The sequence below is a fragment of the Ursus americanus genome, chromosome 36, assembly GCF_024610735.1.
Source record: "Ursus americanus isolate L20-20 chromosome 36, mUrsAme1.1.p, whole genome shotgun sequence".
NCBI lineage: Eukaryota > Metazoa > Chordata > Mammalia > Carnivora > Ursidae > Ursus > Ursus americanus.
In genome coordinates this window covers 7,338,440-7,360,498 of record NC_142162.1, presented here as the reverse complement: position 1 = coordinate 7,360,498, position 22,059 = coordinate 7,338,440, and the positions used below count along the sequence as shown (strand labels likewise).

Below are 22,059 nucleotides of genomic sequence, written 5' to 3'. Positions count from 1 at the left end.
GCTCTCCCTCATGGAGCCTCCATTCCCCACCTTGGCAGCCCTGCCTTTCCTGTTAGAGGTCCTACCTCTGTTCGTGGGACCTTAGGTGACTTGGAACAAGCATAGTCCCAGCTCGCTCTCCAGTATAGGATTTCCCATGATCGGGATTCTGAATATATTTCCCTGGAGGACTTTGACATTCTTGGTGTTGGCCTCTTACACTTCAAGACACTCCTGTTTACATGTATTCTTAGGTATGTTTTGTGTTAAATAAACTCTGAGAGCTGGCTTATTAGTATGAAAAAAATTAGTCAATTTTAAAAACAATTGAAATTCATTTTAAATTGTTGGAGGACAATTCCTTCAAAACTGGGCTGCCATTCCTATATCTATATGGGCTTGCATTCGTGGCTATGTTAGCAGACTTCGGTCTAATAGGGATATTTCTGTCACTTGTTGCATTTATACACGGCGCTAGGATATGTCCCAGCTCAGTTCAGTAGGGCGGAAGCCCACGTTTTTACTTGCACAACGTGAGCTCTCCGGAAGGCTGCCGTTCACTAAGCCCAGCGTGCCCTTGCTGTGCTTTACTGTGCTTGCCTGTAGCCGTGGGGAAATCAGTCCCGGCAGGGTTTTCCAGGCAGAATTCTGGAGCATCTGACCCTGGAAGGTGGATTGGGATCGGTGCCAGCTGGACTTGTTTGGGGAGCCCTGATCGTTTCCAATCTGCTCGGCCGTGTCCTGCATCCTTGAGGACAGGCTCTACCACCTGTTACTTATTTATTTTACAGTTTTTATTTAAATTCGAGTTTGTTAACATACAGTGTGATATTAGTTTCAGGGGTACGGTGTAGTGATTCAGCACTTCCATACATCACCCAGTGCTCAGCACAGCAAGCGCCCTCCTTACTCCCCCTCACCTTTCTCATCCACCTCCCTACCCACCTCCCCTCTTTGTTGTCTGTAGTTAAGAGTCTCTTTCTTGGTTTCAGGCTCTGCCACCTTTTAGAAGTACCATGCCAGTCCTTTAGTTCACTCAGACTAAACTCCTTAGAGAATTTTAGAGCTGAAGATGTTTAGAGCTGAAAATAAAATGAGGTTTACGTAGGGAAGGTTGCCACAGTGGGCTTGCATGTAAAGTGTTTAAAATAAGATTTTCATCTGAAAATAAATGAAAAGACAAACGGTAGGATTGAATGTCCTCTTTGCCTTTGCTGATGTTAGACTGGGAGAGAAGGAAAGTATCTGGATTTTCTCTAGGCTAGGAAGTAGAAGGGAGCTCTTGTCACACCCTGGAGGCAGGATCCATCTTCCAGATCGCTGTTTGGATAACTTCACTGTTGCCAGCTAGGAAGTAAGTGCAAGAGGACTTCTGAAAATCTCTCTGGATTCATAACTTTCCCCCTGGAATTCTCCTGTGGCACTTCAGGTCTGTGGGGATGCATTTGGGGTGGTAAGACAGGAAACAGGTGTGGGATGGTATCTTGCTCCTCAGAGGGCCAGCCATAGGGGGCATCAGAAAAAGTCGCTGTGCCAGCTTGTGCATCCAGAAACATTCTCTGGTCATAGCAAGAGAGCCTGGCCTTCCCCAGCTTCAGCCTTCCGACTGTTCCCCCTGTTGAATTTTTGGTGAGGAAGCCGGTTAAGGCAGTTCTGGAGCGCCATATTGCGTAGCGATCCATTTTCGCCAGTAATTAATATTATTTAGATGTTGCTATATTTGAATTCTATCTGTAAAAATTGTTTTTAGATAACTTCCTGAATTGTTTGTTTCTATTAGAACATCGTACATGATTTTAAGTATTGCAGACTTGTGTAATAGGCCTTTAATTTCTTCAAATATTTTTTTAAACCTTTATGATGGGAGTTTTTAGTATATCCCAAACAGGAAATCATTATTTTAAAAAATTGATGGGCTTTAAAATACTGAATTTTATTTTATTTTAGTTTTTTAAAGATTTTATTTATTTGAGAGAGAGAGAGAATACGAGGGTGGGAGGAGGGGCAGAGGGAGAGGGAGAAACAGGCTCCCTGCTGAGCAGAGAGCCCAATGCAGGGCTCGATCCCAGGACCCCGGGATCATGACCTGAGCTGAAGGCAGACTCTTAACCGACTGAGCCACCAAGGCGCCCCTAAAATACTGAATTTCAGATAACAAAGAGGTGAAATGCCAAGGAAGCAGAAGAAGAGTTTAATTAAACACCTAATCACAGTAAAAATATTCCACAGGATTAGTGGTTATACAGGAAGACTTCTTTGGAGAGCCCTGACCCTTCCCAGGCAGTTTCCTGTATGCCCTTCTCCATGTACAAGGCCTCCCTTTCAAGAGATTGCTTATACTTTCTTAGCTCTTCCTTCCAGTCCTGAAGTTGGGTTGTTTTATAGTTTGTAATTAGCTCTGGATAGTTGTCATTTTTTAATGCTTCTAGTACTTGTAGATTTGGAAACTGGCCATGACCTTCACCACTGGTTTTATTCATTCGATGAATGTTCTTATTTTAAAAATTATTTTGTGTTTTCAGAGGATCATTCAGCTCAGAGCTACTTTTGATAAATCTTCCTAGAAATATTTTCTATTGACTTTCAGATTTTTAAAAATTTTATTTGTTTAGGAAGGGGAACCTTCTGGAAAGAGAAAAGCAGAAGATGATGACAAAGCAAGTAAAAAGCATAAGAAGTATGTGATCAGTGATGAAGAGGAAGAAGATGATGATTGAAGCACAATGTGAAAACATTTTATGTATTTTTTGTACAGTTTATTAAATATGATGTAAACATGAGTTATTTTGATTGAAATGAATTGATTTGCTTTTGTGTAATTTTAATTGTAATAAAAAAAATTTTTAAAGCAAGTCTCTGTTCAGGAAGTCTATTTTACCTAAAGCAAATTGATTCTGTATAAGCCAGTGAATTCCTCCCGCTCTGCCCCTCCCCTGCCGCACAAAGAAGCTTCCCAGTCAGGGCCAGGTGAGGCAAGTGCGGCATTCCTCTGGGGTGCAGAGTTCAAAGGGGCCCGAAAAGAGCTTCTGTAATTGTTGTTTGCTAGGGCTGCCGTCACATAGTACCACAAACTGGGTAGCTTAAAACCACAGCAATGTGTCCTCTTACAGTTCTGGAGCCTAGAAATACTAAATCAAAGTATTGGCAGGGCCAGGCTCCCTCTGAAAGCTCTAGGAAGAATCCTGCCTTGCCTTGTCCTAGCTTCTGGGGGCTCCTGGCAGTCCTTGGCTTTTGGCAGCTGAACTCCAGTCTTTCCTTGGTCTTCACATGGCTCATTTCCTTTGTTAGCTCTGTGTCTCTGTGTGTCTCCATTTCTTCCTCTCCTTATAAGGACACCAGTCAGTGGGTTTAGGACCAACCCTAATTCAGTGGACTTTATCTTAACTAATTGTATCTGCAGAGACCCTACTGCCAAATAAAGTCACATTCTGAAGTTCTGGGTAGATAGGAACCTGGGGGGGGGTGGTATCCCTATTCAGCCCATTACAGTAATCAAGATAAATACTATTGTGATATGACGTTAAAAAAAATTGGGACTAATGCAAAAATCCATGATGAACAGAATGTCAGCATTTTATATAAACAGGATCTGATGGCTGGAATTAGGGTAAGGCAGGTGAGGAGAGTAGCAGAAGTACACAGAGCTGGATGGATCTTTGCTTTACTTAAAATTTTGATATTTTGTTCATGGGGTTTTTCACATGGAGTTTTAAAAAACATTGTATTGCAGTGTCATTTATCTCGATCACTGAGATTTTGACATCCCTTGTATTTTTTACCCAAGGTGAATGTCTCACTTTTGCCTCCCAGTCCTGGCCCTGCTTTCTCATAGCATGCTGGCTGGGGTCCCAATGAACATCCGAAGAGAGGGAGCCAGGTAAAAGCTGTATTACCTCTTTGAGGTTTTATGGCTAGCATGGAAAGTCACATCCAAATCCAGTGCCTTCTGTTCATTAAAAGTGAGTCACTAATGTGTACCTGTATTCTGAGGGAGGGATTTGACTCCTATTGATGGCTGGAGTGGCAAAGAATTTGCAGGTATGTTTAATTTTTTTAAAGGATTTCTTTATTAGAGATGGATTGTGCTCTCACAAGTGGGGGTGGGAGGTGGAGAGGCAGTGGGAGAGGGGAAGAGAATCTCAAGCAGACTCCCCCCCCCACCGCCCCCGAGTGTGGAGCCCGACTTGGGCTCGACTCAGGGCTTGATCTCATGACCCTGAGATCATGACCTGAGCTGAAATGAAGAGTTCAACACTTAACTGACCGAGCCAACCAGGCGTCCCTGCCTGTATGTTTTAAATGTACCACACACGTATTTGTCTTTTCTGTGGTCTCCTATGTAGACTAATCTTGCCCTTATGAATGGATTCTGTCTACTTCCTTTCTAGTGCTGTTGGTACAGTCTGGGAGTGGTGGCTGTGGGAGGCTTACCTGAAACCTAACGACAGAGAAAGAAAAGTGACATGGAAAAAGAAGGAGGTCTTAGATCCCCAATGTGCCACTTTTCTTTTTCTTTTTTTTTCTTTTTTTCTTTTTTATGTGCCACTTAGCACCAAAACCTTCAGTCTCTTGCTGTGTCTTTGCTTATCAAGTTGAAACTCCTATGCCTGGCTTTTAAGAGCCTTCATCCTGGCTGTCCTTTTTAAGGCAGTATATTTTCTGTTTTGTTTTTTTAACTAGTAGTCATGTGTATCCGTTATTAAGCTCTTTTCGTCTCTAAACCCACCGTTTTATACCAAGCTTTGTGATGCTGAAGCCGAGATTCTGCAAGCATGTTTCATCTTTGCCAGCTGCCCCCTGTTAGGGGGCGCTGGAGGAAGACCGGAAGACTGAATAACAAAGAAGAGATTGCTCCTTCCTGTTTGTTTATGGAACTTTCTGGAAGCTTCCTGTCAACTTGCAGTTTTTCTAAGGGGGCCCACAAACACTTCTTCACCTCAGCAGAGGCAGTTCCTTTCCGCAGCAGCTCATTCATTTTGCAGCTTTACCAGAACTTGGAGAGCCAGCTTCATTGTATCCCCTCTCCGCCCCCCTCCCTGAGGCATCAGTGCCAGCTGGACACTTCTTTTCCTCAGGTATGAGTTTCAGCTCCATACTATAAGTTTTTAAGTTTAATAATTCCACCTCTTCCCTTTGTTCCCTCATTTCTAGGAGTGGAAACCTAAGTAAAAAAATATTTTTAATTAAATTCTGTGTAGACAGCTGGTGTGTTTTCTGTTCCCCAACTTGAACCTGACTGGGTAGTCCAGGAGACAAATCCTTAAAGATGTGATTTGTAGATTAGTTTGGGTTTGAATGCAGATCTGAGCTCCACACCAAAGAAACGGGATGCCGGCGATGCCCAGAGTGGTGGCATGGCGAATCAGATTATCCCCTCCAGCTGAGGACTCAAGTGGCTGCTACACTGGTTAGGCAGTAGCGACGATTATGCGGACTACAGTGGGGTGGGTACTTCCAGGTGCCTGGGAGCACTTACAGAAGAAAATTACAAACTTAGGTCTTTGAACATTCAGCTCAGGTGGTGGTCAGAGAACAGTGAGCTTTCCTAACAGCCCTAACGAATCTTCCGTCTCGTAGTCAGAGGGCTGAGGTAGCTGAATATTAAACATTCAATTGTGCGGTTGCAGAATTGCAACATTAGTTGAAGTCACAGCCTCTTGAAGGCTTACGTGAAAGGATATTGATAGAGAAAGAAGCTAGGAGTGGGATGTCTGTTCGGACTCAGAAGAAACAGAAAAACTCAATTTCCTAGTCACTCTGAGCCTCCCTTGCCTGGGAGAAGCAGTTTGCTTCCCTGCGTCTGAGGAAACTGGTCTTTCCTTGCTTGAAAACACTGTAACAACGTCACCTGGAGCAGGTTCCGTTCTCCTCAAGACTCAGCCAACTGCATGCTCTCTGACCCACTTGGTACCAGCCACCCCACCGCTAGGATCTCCTACTCTGCCGGAGAAAGCACAAACTCCCCACAGAAGAAGAAGTAGCTTGTAGAGCAAAGGAGATGCAAGGTTTTGCTCATACAGGGGGAAGCCTAGGGAATATGTGTGGAAATACTTGCTAAGAATGTGAGCTGAAGGACGGACTGTAACAGCAGCTTGGGCCAGATCGACTGGCTTGCGTGCATTTACGTGTTCAGGGTCCGCTGTGTTAGCACGTACGGCGGGACATGGCTCCGGAGTCGCTGAGCTACAGCAAACTCACTGCTGGCCTCCTTGGAACGAAGCTTCCCTGGCATTATGTGGAGGGAATCCAAAGGCTTAGGGAGATAAGAGTGTTGGATTAAACATATCTTGTGTTACCTGCATACCGCCCCTCACCTTCTCCAGCTACTCCGCTTCTCCCCTGAGAAGCCCGGATGAAAACAACTAACATTTAATATTCCACAATTTCTGAGGGTCATGATTGGCTTAGCAGGGTAGTTGTGGCTCAGGGTCTTTGATGAGGCCGCACTCAAGGTGTTGGCTGAGAATGCATTCTCTACAGGCTTGCCTGGGACGGAAGGATCTGTTTCCAAGATGGCTCACTCACGTGCTCTTGGCAGGAGGCCTCAGTTAGTTGCCACATGAGCCTCTCCATAGCAGTTTGCGTGTCTTTGTGTTATGGCAGCTGGCTTCTCCAGAGCAGATGGCCTAAGGAGAGAAAGAACAAGGCAGAAAAGCGACACTGTTGTGGCCTAGCCTTGGAAGTGAGGTTTTATTCTATTGATCCCATAGGCCAACCATGACACATGTTGGAGGAGCCCACAAGGGCAGGAGTATCAGAGGCAGGACCCACCAGAACTATGTTGAAAGCTGGCTATCACAGCAGCTTTGCTTTCTACCAACCAACTTAGCCACCTTCCTGCTCCACAGATACTTGTCAGGCTTCTGGGGGCTGGGCTCAGGGAGCCGGTTCCAGGTTGGCTTAGGGGAGATTTGGTTTCTGAATCTTGGGAAAATGTTGAAGAGATGGGCTAAGAACTGTGTGAAGAACCTCAATGAGAGAAATTAATACTGTCATTTTCTCCCAGCATTGAGGGTCACAGTGGGACCATGGATCTGTTTGGAGACATAGATGACATCTCTTCAGAGAGCGATGGAGACAGCGAACAAACTATCCCAGGGCAGCCTGCTGTAAGTACAATCACCTCAACAGGTCCTATTGGTCAAAGAAAGTTTCAAAGGCTGAAGGGTCTGACTCCTGTGGAGAGAGGACATCGACAATTGAGCAGCGGTCTGAAACATCTGAGGAATGGGTGACTTTCTCAGCTATGTTGGGAATTGCGGATATTTGAGGGCACAGACGGAACTGCTCAGAATGAGGTCAGTGCCATACTTTAGGGGCTAAACTGTGAGAACTCATAATTTGAAAACCTGTAAGTTTTTCTTTCTTTTTTTTTTTAAGATTTTATTTATTTGAGAGAGAGAGACACAGAGATAGAGCATCAACAGGGAGGAGAGGGAGAAGCAGACTCCCCACTGAGCAGGGAGCCCGATGCGGGCTCAATCCCAGGACCCTGGGGTCATGACCTGAGCCAAAGGCAGGCGCTTAACCGACTGAGCCACCCAGATGCCCATTGATTTAAACCAGATGCCCATTGATTTCAGTTTTTTTTTCCTTTTTTTTTTTTTTAAGATTTTATTTATTTATTTGTCAAAGACAGAGAGAGAGAGAACACGAGCAGGGGGAGGGGCAGGCAGCGGGAGAAGCAAGCTCCCCACTGAGCAAGGAGCCAGATGCGGGACTGGGTCACGACCTGAGCTGAAGGCAGGAGCTTAGCTGACTGACTGACCTAGCCACCCAGGCATCCCTGATTGAAGTTTTCCTTAACGCAAACCTGTGCCAGAAAGCATGTGCTGTTCGACTTTCTTCTCTGATTTTAAGTTACTTAGTACTGAGGGGTTGCACATTTTCACAGTTCTGTCATTTAAAAATGTCTTATGAAACCAGATATGTTGACAGAATAGATATTTTTTCTGGTAATGCAGGCCAACAGATCTTGTTTCCCATAGTGGTATTTTTGGGGGAGAGGATGAAATTTTAGGGAGAGGGCTGGAGGGGTTGCTGACTGTTTTGTTCCTAAAGTGGTGTGTGAATTTATTTTCAGTCACACCTGAATCTCCTAGTACTCTAGAAGGGCTAGAGCATTTTTCATTTCACTTCGAACTCTCACATCCTGACTCCTCTCTTAGGATGAACTTGGAGTGCCTCAGGACCACCAGGAGGAAGAGCCGATTTCTGAAACCAGAATGGAAGTAGAAATCCCCAGTATCAACTCCGATTTAGGAAATGAATTGTACTTTGTTAAACTACCTAAATTTCTCAGCATAGAACCCAAGTAAGAGGACTGATTAAAGTTTTTTTTTTTCAAGATATTAAACTAAAATACGTGGAATGTAAATGTTTTTTTCTTATGAGTTGGAGATTCCTCATATACCTCTGGAAAAGTAAATTTAGGATGTGCTGTGGTAAAAACTGATGGGTTACTGTGAGAATTTTATTTGTAAAGATTTTATTTTAAGATTTTGTTTATTTGTCAGAGAGAGAGCACAAGCAGCGGGAACAGCAGACAGAGGGAGCTGCAGGCAGAGCAGGGAGCCTGATGCAGGACTCGATCCCAGAACCCTGAGCCCAAGGCAGACGTTTACCCGACTGAGCCACCCAGGCGTCCCTAAAGATTTTATGTATTTATTAGAGAGAGAGAGAGAGTAAACGAGAGGGGGAGGGTCACAGGGAGAAGCAGACTCCCTGCTGAGTGGGGAGCCTGGGGCGAGGCTCAATCCTGGGACTCTGGGATCAGCACCTGAGCCGAAGGCAGATGCTTAACGAACTCACTCAGCCACCCAGGCGTCCCTTGTGTGAGAATTTTAATGTGAATGATTTTTCTAGCATTTTGGCTCTTATAAATAAACAGACATGATAGCTGATAAGGTGGTTTTCACTAGCGTAAAGCTGAAAAATCAGAAGATGAGATTGAGAAAGTTTACTAGAGAAATCATAAATGTTCAGTGCAAAAGCCACTATGACTGGAAAAGACAGTGATTTGGGACAACAAAATAGTATTGATGGGTATTTTTCATAAAAGTTCATGAGTATAGTTCTTGTGTAATTGAACAGGATACTTTTCTTTAAAAAGTAGAAAGATAGACCATTCTTATTTATATTTTAGAAGACACATTTCTTCAAACAAGACTTTGAATTATTAGCCACACTTGGATTTTATTTCAAATAATGTTTTAAAATCAAATTTCAAGAAAGTACACCAATTTGCATACATTCTTGAAATTTTACACGAAGTCATTTGTCTACTGTGACTTTTAACATGGTGTATGTTTTAAAGATGACTATTTTATAAGCATTAATATTCATTACTAAATATGGCTAATATGAGATCAAAAAACGATTTTTAGACCTTTCGATCCTCAATATTATGAAGATGAATTTGAAGGTGAGAAAGTGCTTGACGAAGAAGATAGAACCAGGTTAAGATTAAAGGTACCATTCTATACTTGATTCCTTTTTCTTTTTCTTTTGAAATTTTTCGTTAAGTGAAACAGGTAATGATTTGAGACTTGAGATTATGAAATGATCATTTATGTTTAGTCTTCAGTCAATAAACAACTTTAGAACGAGGACTGAAATGTCTTTTCAGAATATTTTTAGGGGAGAAGTTATATACTCTTTTTTTAATCCCTGTAATCGTCACTTTTCTAACCTTTTTCTCGAAGTTGTAATGGTTCAGTGGAAGTAACGATACAGATTCTTGAAAATTGTTAGCTACTTCCTCGAGGATAAATGTAGTTAGGTGTGTGGAGCTGCCTCTGCTTAGATCCCGGCAACCACCCACGGCGGAAACCTCTCAGGCTCTTCATGGAGCTCAGACTCTGCACAAAGAGAGGCCTGGTCTTCAGGCGGCTCCTCTCAGGAAGGCCTGGGACGGCAGGACACCGGTGCTCTCGCAGGGCTGCTGTCTTCTTGCTGGGGGTCGTGGACGAGCTGCTGCCGGGGGGCAGAGCCGATTTTTATGCTACCTTTGTGATTTGGAGTTCCCTATGACATGGGTAGGACACATTTGAACTAAAAAACAGGGCAAAGTGGAAGTCTCCGGTTTTAATTTGTTGTTCATGTCTTCATCGTGTACTCTTTTATATTTTTAATTTAATGCCCAGAGCTTCCCTTACTAGGCCAGGCTTACTAGTCCCTCCGTCATTGGGTTCGTAGCCCTTCAGGTGGACTTGCTGCCAGCAGAGGTCTCCATTTTAACTGCCTACCCCATGTGGACCCAAAGCGTCATCCTCTCTTCTTTGGAGCTCCGTGTGTGTGTGTGTGTGTGTGTGTGTGTGTGTGTGTGTGTGTGGTAATACCTCCATCCTGCATCGTACGTAGCTTCTGCTTCCACTGCTATGAACTAGAGCTTAGGAAAGATTTAAACAAAATGGTCAGTTTAACCAGCCTCTGTAGGTATTTGTAGCGGGAGGGTTTCCACGTCTCCTGATGGGCTAGTTCTTTTGGGAGCTTCCTTTATCACTACATATGAATTCTTGGCACGGGTTATAAGTCACTGGAGGAAAAAAGCACATGCAGTTTAGTTACATTGGTTTTCTAATGCCTTTGTGTTTTGAACCAGGTAGAAAATACGATAAGATGGAGGAAACGCCGGGACGAGGAAGGAAATGAAGTTAAGGAAAGCAATGCTCGGGTGGTCAAGTGGTCTGACGGGAGGTGAGCCCGTAATGTCCAGAGGGCGCTGGAACACCCAGAGGGATGCGGGAGGAACGGAGTTCTCTGTGCAGGACCTTACTTTGGGGCCATCTTTCATCTTTCATTTGGGGCTCTTTGTTAACTTGAGAATTAACAAAATCTAGGCCTCTGGGAGGACGCTTGAGAAGTGGGCCCAGGATGTGATCAGATTCACGGTAGCTGCCTTCTCGGGGGGAAAGCCTAATGCTTAGCTCACACACATGAGGCACTAATGGGCAGTAGAAATCGGTATGCTGGAAAAACATGTTTCTGTCTTATTAATGAAGGGGTCGAGACTGGGAAAATGACAAAACAATTATATTCGTAGTTAAAGGAAGAATGAATTTTACCACCTTTTGCTTTAAAAGGGAATATGTTATTTATAGCGCCTCTGAGTTTCTCATGAATGGAGTACGTGGTTCCTCAGCATTTAAGTAAAATCAGGGGAGAACGGGAACTGTAGGATTTGTTCGGTGTCCACCGCAGTACTGAATGGTTTCTCGTTACAGCCTTTCCCTGCATCTAGGCAGTGAAGTGTTTGATGTCTACAAAGCCCCGATGCAGGGCAGTCACAGCCACCTGTTCGTCCGAGAAGACACTGGTCTACAGGGACAGGCCGTCTTTAAATCCAGACTCACCTTTAGGTAACTGTTCACGCCGGCATGTTGCTACTGGTAGTGAAAGAGCGGCAGGGCGGAGTTGGCAGAAAGCCTGACTCAGCCCCGATTGACGTGATTTCAAGGTGCAGCTCGCCAGGGACATGGTCTGGTTCCCAAGCTCGTTTTCCACTTTTACTACAAATCGCTGTTTCTCAGGGAGCCAGTACTTGCTGTCAAAACCAACAGGAGACCACTGTGTAAACCAGACGACCAGCGAGTGAATTCACATTGGTCAGTGCACCTGGTAGGCCTAGAAGATGGGTCTTTGCCACTCAGTTGGCCCGTGTCCTTTCCCTTCAGTGGCATTTAGCTGGGAGGCTGGCCGATCACGAGCGCGTTGTTGGCGTGTGCAGAGGAGGAAAGGGCTGGATGATGAGAGGGGCTGCGGCCTGACCACACGCGGGCGGTGTTCCATATCCAGGCTGCACCCTCTTCTCTGGACGCTACTCACTCCCTCCTCCACACACCTGCCCGCTGAGGACACAGTGCTTCTGTCCTTCATGCGGCTCTCCTCGAAGTGGGGCCCTTAACAGACTAACTGTGTGCACAAGCTTTCTTTTTGAGGTCATGGAAATGTTCTAAAATCAGAGTGTAGGGGCACCTGGGTGGCTCAATTTATAAAGATTACAGAATCCTTATAAATAAATAAATGAATAAATGAATAAATAAATAAATTCAGGTTGTAATAATGGTCACACAACTTTATAATTTTTTTTTAAAGATTTATTTATTTGAGAGAGAGAAAGAGCATGAGCAGAGGGAGAGGGAGAAGCAGACACCCCGCTGAGCAGGGAGCCCGATGTGGGGCTCGATCCCAGGACCCTGAGATCATGACCATAGCTGAAGGCAGACACTTAACTGAATGAGCCACCCAGGCACCCAACAACTTTATAATTTAAAAAAATTGTTTAGTTGTATATTAAAATGAGTGAATTTTATAGTATGTAAATTACCCTTTAATCTGTTACCCCTTTCTAAGGCTAGACGGCTTTGAGGTGGTGTCTCACTTCTGTGTAAGCTTGAAGAAGATTCTCAATCTCACTAACTTTTATTTTTTATTTATTTTTTTAGAGAGAGAGTGTGACTTGGGGGGAGGTGCAGAGGGAGAGGGAGAGAGAATCTTTTTTTTTTTTTTAAAGATTTTATTTATTTATTTGACAGACAGCCAGCGAGAGAGGGAACACAAGCAGGGGGAGTGGGAGAGGAAGAAGCAGGCTCATAGCGGAGGAGCCTGATGTGGGACTCGATCCCATAACGCCGGGATCACGCCCTGAGCCGAAGGCAGACGCTCAACCGCTCTGCCACCCAGGCGCCCCGGGAGAGAGAGAATCTTAAGCAGGCCCCACACTCAGAACAGAGCTCAACACAGGGTTCGATCTCATAACCCTGAGATCATGACGTGAGCTGAAATCCAAGAGTCGGACGCTTAACTGACTGAGCCACCCAGGCGCCCCTCACTCTCACTAATATTTTAGTTTCCTTATCTATAAAGTAGAGATTATATCTACTTCACAGGACATCAGTTAAGTCAAATAACACATAAGACGTCACGCAAGGCAGAGACCTGGCATAATAAATGTTGCTCAAATCCAGCCTCTTACTGAGCTCCTTCGAATGGTGTCGCAAGAGACGAACGATTCTACAGCGTGCTTTTTCCCCTTGTGCTCCGTGTTCCACACGCCTTACGTCCCATCTCTCTCCAGCCTCAGGGACTCTCCCTTTCTTCTTTCCCAAGCACTAAAAACCTGTCTCCCTCTCGTCAGGGCTGTACTAGTTTCTGCGCCAGGGACTCCTAGTCCAGCTGCTACTGTCCTGCGCTGTCCTGAGGCCTCCTTGCTTTGACCTTCCTTCTAATCGTATTCAGATGGAGGGACGCCTCTCTAGTTCTCGAATCGAATTTTGACTTTTGGCCTCTGCACCACCCTCGTGGAACTGAGATTTCATACCCTTCTTTTCTCTCTGATTGTCATGGGGGGGGGGGTTTGGAAAAGCCCTTGACCTTGCTGCCTGCTCTCCTCCTTCTTCCACTTGCCCTTCCCCCCATCAGCTTTCCCTGGAGAAGGGACGGACGGAGGGAGGAGAGAATGAGGACGCCTCAGAGCGCCAGGACCCGCGGCCCGGCCTCCCTCATCTGCCGAAGGGGAAGTGGTCACTGTCCACACCTGTCTGTGCCCTTGTATAATCGCCTCTCAGTGTTCTTGTCTGTCCCCAGCAGACCTCACTCGACAGACTGTGCCACACACAGAAAGATGACCCTGCCACTGGATAAGAGATGCGCAAAGACCCAGAGGATTAGGATCTTACCAATGGCCGGTCGTGATCCTGAATGCCAGCGCACGGAAATGATGAAGGTATGTTGGCTAAGCTTTATCCTGGCATTTTGGGGGCATTAAGAGCTGTACTTCCCAGAATACTACTTCACAATTTTGTATTGCCACAACCATCTTATTTCTTGTCGTTATCAGGGAGCCAGCTTACACCCGAGCCTGTGGTGAACCGTAGTAATGTCAGTGGCTCCTGGTGCGATACAGCAAACCACACACTCACGTGCTCTCTCTTCAGTTTATGAGACTTCAGGGGAAATCTGATAATTTAGAAAATGTAACCTTCGACAGAGATCATAAAACTTTGTTAGCCGGATAGGAAATGCTAGAAGGTCAAAAAGACATTCCCGACTCAGTCGACATGAGCTCTGCCTCGTGAACACCAGTGTGTGGATTGCCAGGCGGAGGAAGGGTGTGAATGGTCTGCTTTGGGGCTCAGGGAGCCTCCCCTACCAGCGCCACCTCCTCTGTCATCAGGGCCATGGGGAAGCTCTCTGGGGTGAGGGGCCCAGACAGGACTCTCTGGGCCCCGTCGTAGTTTGGTGGAGCCCGAGCAAGCCGGGTGTCTGTCTCAGGGCTTAGCAGAGACAGCCTCCCTCACGTGTCCACTGGGCCTGGCCGAGGTGCCCTCAGGCTGGCTGCTGCTGTCTGGGCTCTGAGTGGCTGGCAGCACGGGGCACGCTGTGGCTCCCAAGGCCACGTGTGAGCCAGTTCTGATCGGGCCGTCAGTGCGAGGGAGCCTTCTGCCTCTTCACCCCGTGTTGCCTTCACACCTTCGAACGAAACTACACAAGGTGACCGCTGTGTGTGGTGACAGGTATGGAAGGGAGAGAGCTGTTCTCTGAAGACAAGAAATTGTCTTCAAGACACTTCAAGTGGTTTAAGTGGATACAAAGATAGTTCATTTTTTCAGTAAAAAAGTTGATTTGCTTCTTTACAGAAAGAAGAACGTTTGAGGGCTTCTAGTCATGAGACAATCCATCTGTGGGAGAAGCAGAACCAGCAGGGGCTGAGTGTCCCCTACCAGGAACCCAACAGTGTCCATGAGGAGGAGGAGGGCGCCGAAGCCATTAAAAGCCATTACCAAGGAGAGTTCCAAGGTGAGCTGGGCAGGCTGATGGGCTTTTACTCCCTTGTCCTGCTGTGATTTACTTAGGACAATAGTACAAAGGCCTTTTATTTTTACTATTTTTGTTAGGGGCATTTTCCCCACAGAAAAGCTTAGCTGGGAAAATAAGGTACCCTCAAAATCAAATCAATTAAATAATGTATGTCCTTATGGGGGAAAATGTGTAATGAGCAGCTTGCCTCTTGTGTAATTGACCCAGTATTTAAACTTTGTAGTTTTTAATGTGTGCATAAAACTCTTGGGTGTTTAAAAGTGATGACTTCCTCAGAACAAAACCTCCCAAACTGAAGTCATTTCAGCAGGTCTGAAAGTTATACATACCTTCTCATCAAAACTTTAAAAATGTTGGGGCGCCTGGGCGGCTCAGTTAAGCGTCTGCCTTCGGCTCAGGTCATGATCTCAGGGTCCTGGGATCGAGTCCCACGTCGGGCTCTCTGCTCAGCAGGGAGTCTACTTCTCCCTCTCCTCCTCCCTCTCAAATAAATTTAAAAAAATCATTTAAAAAAATGTTGGCTCTTCAAGAAAAAATGTACAGTGGGAAGCAACAACATTCAGGAGAAAAACTCGGGAACAAACAGGTCTTCATCTTTGAGGGTCAGTCCCATGTCTGAAGTTCCTTTGCTTTCAGAGGAACGAGCCAGAATCTATCCTTCAGACAGCGATGAAGGATCAGAAGAAGAAAAGGCTTAAAGATTACTGAGACCAAGGAAGCCGACCAGTGCTGAGGTAGAACCACGTTTGTCCTGAACCCAGGAGTCCTCTCCTGGAATGAAGAGTGGCTCCCAGCCCAGGAGCACACACCGGTGTCTGTGGGCCTCACTGAAAGTCAGTGAGGTCAACGCAGTGACAGGACGAGGAGCGGCCGGAGGAGGGTCTGACCCCTGTGCTCAGGCGGGTGTTGGAAGGCTGCTCGGAGGAGACCTCTCACTGGGTGTGGAAGACAGTGTTAGCTTGCAGGACACACGGGCCTGGTGGGCGTCCTAGGGGGATGGAAGGGCCTGTGAGAAAACGTGCCGGGCTCTGAGGCACCACCATGCTCGACAGTAATTCAGTGTGGTAGAGCAAGGGGGGTGCCGTGGTCCTCGTGGTCAACAGGCGTCTTTATTGTTTGGGTGTAATAGTAATTGAGGGTTATTCCATGTTCACATTATTAAAATACTTTCCCTTTAATTATTTTCTTTTCTACTTATGATGTCCTAAGTGCAAATAAATTTTAAGTCTTAAAATACACAGGGAATCACTATATTATTGCCCACACACCATTTACTTGATTCACTGTTTTCTGAATGTTTAACATGCTTTACTCTGGGTTTGGAGTCACAAATCGGAGTAAACGTCACAGTAACAGAAATGTTAAGCATGTCAGTTAAGCACTAGTCACCTAAGGGAGGCATTCATTTTTCATATAAAAATATATATTTAAAACTTCAGGGGCGCCTGGGTGGCTCAGCTGGTTGAACATCTGACTCTTGATTTCAGCTCAGTTCGTCATCTCAGGGTTGTGAGACTGAACCCTGAGTCGGGCTTCACACTCAGTGTGGAGTCTGCTTAAGATTCTCTCTCCCGCTCCCTCTGCCCCTCCCCACTGCTTGCTTGCTCTCTTTCTTTCTAAAATAAATAAAATAAAATATTTATTTATGTTAAGGATTTTTTTTTATTAGAGCAAGAGAGAGAACAGCAGGGGGTGGGTAGAGGGAGAGGGAGAAGCAGGGTCCCCGCTGAGCAGGGAGCCTGATGGGGGACTCGATCCCAGGACCCTGAGATCATGACCTGAGCCGAAGGCAGACGCTTCACCAACTCAGCCACCCAGGTGCCCTAAATAAAATCTTTAAAAAAAATAAAACTTTACAAGTATACTGAGAAAGTACATAAAATGCAAGAAGTCTTTTTTAAAAACCCACAGATTTTAAAATACTGAATTTTAGATAGAAAAAGTGAAATAATGAAGCAGGGGAAGTCATATGATTGGAATGTCAGTATAGAGGGAGGAGGAAGTGTCCCTCCTGCGCTGACCGCTGCCCAGGGGAAGCCCAGGTTTGTGGGGCCTGAGCAGCTAGAGACAGTGTCTGTGGACATGGGTTGCTGCGGGGGGGTGGCCTTTTTTTTTTTTTTTTTAAGATTTTATTTATTTATTCAACAGAGAGAGAGACAGCCAGCGAGAGAGGGAACACAAGCAGGGGGAGTGGGAGAGGAAGAAGCAGGCTCATAGCAGAGGAGCCTGATGTGGGGCTCGATCCCATAACGCCTGGATCACGCCCTGAGCCGAAGGCAGACGCTTAACCGCTGTGCCACCCAGGCGCCCCGGGGGGGGGGGTGACCTTCTAATGTGAAGGGCTGGCTCCCCCATCAGCTCAGAACTTTATTTTTTTAAAGGTTTTAATTCCAGTTAGTTAACACCCAGTGTTGTATTAGTTTCAGGTGTACAATATAGTGATTCAAACTTCCATGCAGCACTCGGTGCCCATCACAGCAAGTGCCCTCCTTCATCCCCATCACCTGTCACCCGTACCCCCAGCCCCTCTCCCCTCTGGTAACCATCGCTTGTTCTCTATAGTTAAGAGTCTGTTCCTTGGTTTGTCTATTTTTCTCCCTTTGTTCATTTTTTGTTTCTGACATTTTACATGAATGAAATCATAAGGTACTTGTCTTACTCTGAGTTATTTCACTTAGCATTTTATTCTCCAGCTCCATCCACGTCAGTACAAATGGCAGGATTTCATTCATTTTTACAGCTGAGTAATATTCCATTATATATACACACCACATCTTTTTTTTTTTTTAAGATTTTATTTATTTATTTGACAGACAGCCAGTGAGAGAGGGAACACAAGCAGGGGGAGTGGGAGAGGAAGAAGCAGGCTCCCAGCGGAGGAGCCTGATGTGGGGCTCGATCCCAGAACGCCGGGATCACGCCCTGAGCTGAAGGCAGACGCTTAACGACTGAGCCACCTAGGCGCCCCACACCACATCTTCTTTATCCATTCATCTAGCGATGGACACTTGGGCTATTTCCATAATTTGGCTCTTGATAATGCTGCTATTAACATCAGGATGCATGTGTCCCTTTGAATTAGTGTTTTTGTATTCTTCAGGTAAATACCCACTAGGGCGATTGCTGGATCATAGGGTAGTTCTATTTTTAACTTTTTGGGAACCTCCATCGTGTTTTCTAGTGTGGCTGCACCAGTTTGCATTCTCACCAACAGTGCAAGGGGAGGGCTCCTTTTTCTCCACATCCTCACCAACACTTGTTGTTTCTTGTGTTTTTGATTTTAGCCATTCTGACAGGTATGCGGTGATAGCTCTTTGTAATTTAATTTGCATTTCCCTGGTGACGAGTGCTAATGAGCATGTTTTCATGTGTCTGTTGGCCGCCTGGATGTCTTCTTTGGAGAAGTGCCTGTTCATATCTTCTGCCCATTTTTAAATTGGATTATTTGGTTTTTAGATGCCGAGTTGTATGAGTTCTTTATAGATTTTGGAGACTGACCCTTTATCAGATGTGTCATTTGCAGATATCTTCTCCCATTTACTAGGTTGCCTTTTAGTTTTGTTTTTCCTTTGCTGTGCAGAAGCTTTTTATTTTGATGACGTCCCAATAGTTTATTTTTGCTTTTGTTTCCCTTGCCTCAGGGGACCCAGCTAGGAAAAAAAATTGCTGCCTGTGCTTGCTTCTAGAATTTTTATGGTTTCAGGTCTCATATTTAGGTTTCTCATCCATTTTGAATTGATTTTTGTATATGGTGTAAGGAAGTGGTCCAGTCTGATTCTTCTGCATGTAGCTGTCCAGTTTCCCCAACACCACTTGTTGAAGACACTGTCTTTTTCCCATTGCATATTCTTTCCTGCTTGGTTGAAGGGGACTTGACCATATACTCATGGGTTTATTTCTGGGTTTTCTGTTCTTTTCTGTTGATCTATGTGTCTGATTTTGTGCCAGTAGCCTAATGTTTTGATGACTACAGTTTTGTGATATAACTTGAAGTCCAGAATTGTGATGCCTCCAGCTTTGCTTTTCTTGTTCAGGATTGTTTTGGTTCAGGGTCTTTGGTGGTCCACACAAATTTTAGGTTTATTCTACTTCTGTGAAAAATGCTGTTGGTATTTTGATAAGGATTGCATTAAAGGTGTAAAATGCTTTGAGTATACACATTTTAATAATACTTGTTCTTCCAGTCCATGCACATGGAATGGCTTTCTTTCTTCAATATTTTATCGTTTTCAGAGTTCAGAGTTTTTCACCACTTTGGCTGGGTTTATTCCTAGGTATCTTATTTTGGGTACAATTGTAAATGAGGTTGTTGTCTTAATTTCTCTTTCCGCTGCATCATCGGTGGATCGAAATACAACGGATTTCTGTATATTGGTTTTGGATCCTGTGACTTTACTGAATTTGTGTTATCAGTTCTAGCAGGTTTTTGGTGGAGTCTTGGGCTTTCTATATACAGTGTCACGTTATCTGCAAACAGTGAAAATTAATACTCCGTCCTCACTGATTTGAATGCCTTTTCTCTCTCTTTGTTGTCTGACTGCTGTGGCTAGGACTTCCCCTACTATGTTGAATAAAAGTGGTGAGAGTAGATATCCTTGTCTTATTCCTGACCTTACGGGAAAAGCTCTGAGTTTTTCTGCATGGAGGCTGATGATGTTAGCTGTGAGTTTTTCACAGGCAGCCTTTATTACCTTGAGGTACGTTCCCTCTAAACTTATTGTTGGTTTTTATCATGAATGGATGTTGTACTTTGTCAAATGCTTTTTCTGCGTCTAGTGAAAAAATCATAATTGTTCTTTCTCTTACTGATGTGATCTATCACATTGATTGACTTGCAAAAAAAAATTTTTTTTTTAAATATTTTATTTATGTACCTGACAGCCAGCTAGCAAGAGAGGGAACGCAAGCAGGGGGAGTGGGAGAGGAAGAAGCAGGCTCCCAGCAGAGCAGGGAGCCTGATGCGGGGCTCGATCCCAGGACCGTGGGATCACGCCCTGGGCTGAAGGCGGACGCTTAATGACTGAGCCACTCAGGCGCCCCGTGACTTGCAAATACTGAACCACCCTCACAACCCAGGAATAAATTCCACTTGATCAGTTGGTGAATGATTTTTTTAAAAAAATACATTGTTGGATTAGGTTTGCTAGTGTTTGTTGAGGACAGCTCAGAACAATTGTAGACAAAATTTCTTGAAAATGTTTGATATTGAATTTTACATCTTATCTCTTGTATCTGTTCAGGAGGTGAGGCCTCCGGAAAGAGGAAAGCAGTGGGTGAAGAGGAAGAAAATGACTGAAGTATGAAATGTGCCCTCACTGTATGCATTGTACGGACCCTTGAGGAACACAGGTTTGAACTGCATGGGTCCACTTACAGCTTTTTTTTTTTTTTTTTTTTTGATAAATATGGTACAGGGCTGTAAATGTATTTTCTCCTCCTTATGGTTTTCTTAATAAATTTTCTCTAGCTTACTTTAAGAATATATAATACATTTAATAAGCAAAATATGTATTAACTGTTATCACTAAGGCTTCTGGTCAGCAGTAAGCTATTAGTAGTTAAGTTTCTGGGGAGGCAACAGTTATACTTGGATTTTCGACTGTGCAGGGAGTTGGCGCTCCTAACCCCGTTATTCAAGAGTCAACTGTATATTGTTTTCAACAGTTTGTTTTAAGGCAATGGTGACATGACTTGTTTTGATTGAAATGGAGTGGCTTTTGCATAATCCTAGTTGTGAATAAAAAATGTTTAGCAGCAAGTCTGCGACTTCAGAAAATCCATTTTTCCCTAACGGGCAGCTTATTTTGGTAACTGTTCTAGGTCTTAGGTTTTTGTGCGTTTTGGCTGCTCTGCCCCACCTCTTGCTCCTGGCTGGGCCAGACGTGGGCTTCGTTCAGGTCAGGTATTGCTTCTTCGGGGATATCCTTCTCTCCTGCCTGGCTGGGTCTGCAGCCCTTCTGCGCTTTGTTATTTATTTCCATGGGCATGGCACTAACTCCCGTTGACCGCATGGCCCTGTGGTCTCGTCAGAGCAGGCACAGCACGGGAAGGCTCCCTGGACACGGGGTGCTCTGCCACGTGCCGTACTGGCCCTACCAATTCTTTTTTTTTTTTTTTTTTAAAGATTTTATTTATTTATGTGACAGAGAGACAGCCAGCGAGAGAGGGAACACAAGTGGGAGAGGAAGAAGCAGGCTCCCAGCGGAGGAGCCTGATGTGAGACTCGATCCCGGAACGCCAGGATCACGCCCTGAGCCGAAGGCAGACTCTTAACCACTGCGCTACCCAGGCGCCCCAAGGCCCTACCAGTTCTAATCCTCAGAACGACTTGAAAGGCAGGTGCTGTTATCCCCATTTTACAGACTTGGAAGCTGAGGTTTAAAGAAGTCTAAGACTATCCAGAGACGCCTGGGTGGCTCAGTTGGTGAAGCCTCTGCCTTTGGCTCAGGTCACGATCTCAGGGTAACGGGGTCGAGTCCAGCACTGGGCTCTGCCCTCAGCACAGAATCTGCTTGTGACTCTCTCTCCCTCTGCCCCTCCCTTCCACTCACGGGCTCTCTATAATAAAATCTTTTAAAAAATATTTTAAAAAAGACTTCTATCCAAAGCTTTTTCCTCCCAAGTAAAAAAAATAAGCATTTAAAAAAAGATTTTATTCATTTATTTGGCAGAGAGGGGCACAAGTAGGGGGAGCAGCAGGCAGAATGCGAGGGAGAAGCAGGCTCCCCACTGAGCAAGGAGCCCAGCATGGGGCTTGATCCCAGGACCCAGGGATCATGACCTGAGCCAAAGGCAGACACTTAACCGAAAGAGCCATCCAGGCGCCCTGGAAAGCTTCACATTTGAAGGATAAAAGATGTTTGGTGATTTTGGACCCACATATGGTCGGCCACCCTCATCATGGTCCCTGAAAGAGCAGGGGCCACTGTGCTGGGCACGAGGACACTGTCTCCCCAGGGCCACTCAGACTCACAGGAGCTGGAGCTGCCTGATAGTCCAAGCGCCGGGGCCTCCTTACTTCCAAAGAGGACGGGCCTCCAGACCTCCTGCAGGAGAAAGTAAGCCCGACAGCCATCCCTGGAAGGCCAGCTAACAGTAAAGATGCAACGGGAAGGTCTTCATTCCCCTACATTTCCGAACTCTGAAATTTTTAAATTATTTGGCGCTTGTCCCTAAAAGATTCCTCAAACCCATTAGAACCCATTTCATGGATTTTCTCTTCTGCTTGGTGGCTTTGGGTGACCGGTAAGAGATGTTTTT

General features: G+C 45.2%; 2 protein-coding genes across 2 annotated transcripts in view; both read left to right on the top strand.

Annotated features, from left to right (window-relative positions):
• The window catches only part of LEO1 (LEO1 component of Paf1/RNA polymerase II complex), a 38,372-nt gene extending 34,683 nt beyond the window's left edge, over positions 1 to 3,689 (top strand). Inside the window, exon 12 of the mRNA XM_045812107.2 lies at positions 2,592 to 3,689. Coding sequence (XP_045668063.1) covers positions 2,592 to 2,696 — 105 coding nt within the window. The 3' untranslated portion in view covers positions 2,697 to 3,689. The remainder of the gene's footprint in view (positions 1 to 2,591) is intronic.
• A 3,277-nt stretch (positions 3,690 to 6,966) lies between these two features.
• Positions 6,967 to 20,905, top strand: LOC123801860 (RNA polymerase-associated protein LEO1-like). Its single transcript, XM_087859167.1, is given in 9 exon segments — positions 6,967 to 7,088; positions 8,148 to 8,293; positions 9,366 to 9,450; positions 10,583 to 10,677; positions 11,205 to 11,339; positions 13,570 to 13,705; positions 14,619 to 14,778; positions 15,436 to 15,533; positions 20,040 to 20,905. Coding segments are annotated over 9 exon segments (999 nt in total). The 5' UTR covers positions 6,967 to 7,007; the 3' UTR covers positions 20,103 to 20,905.
• The last annotated feature ends 1,154 nt before the right edge of the window (positions 20,906 to 22,059 follow it).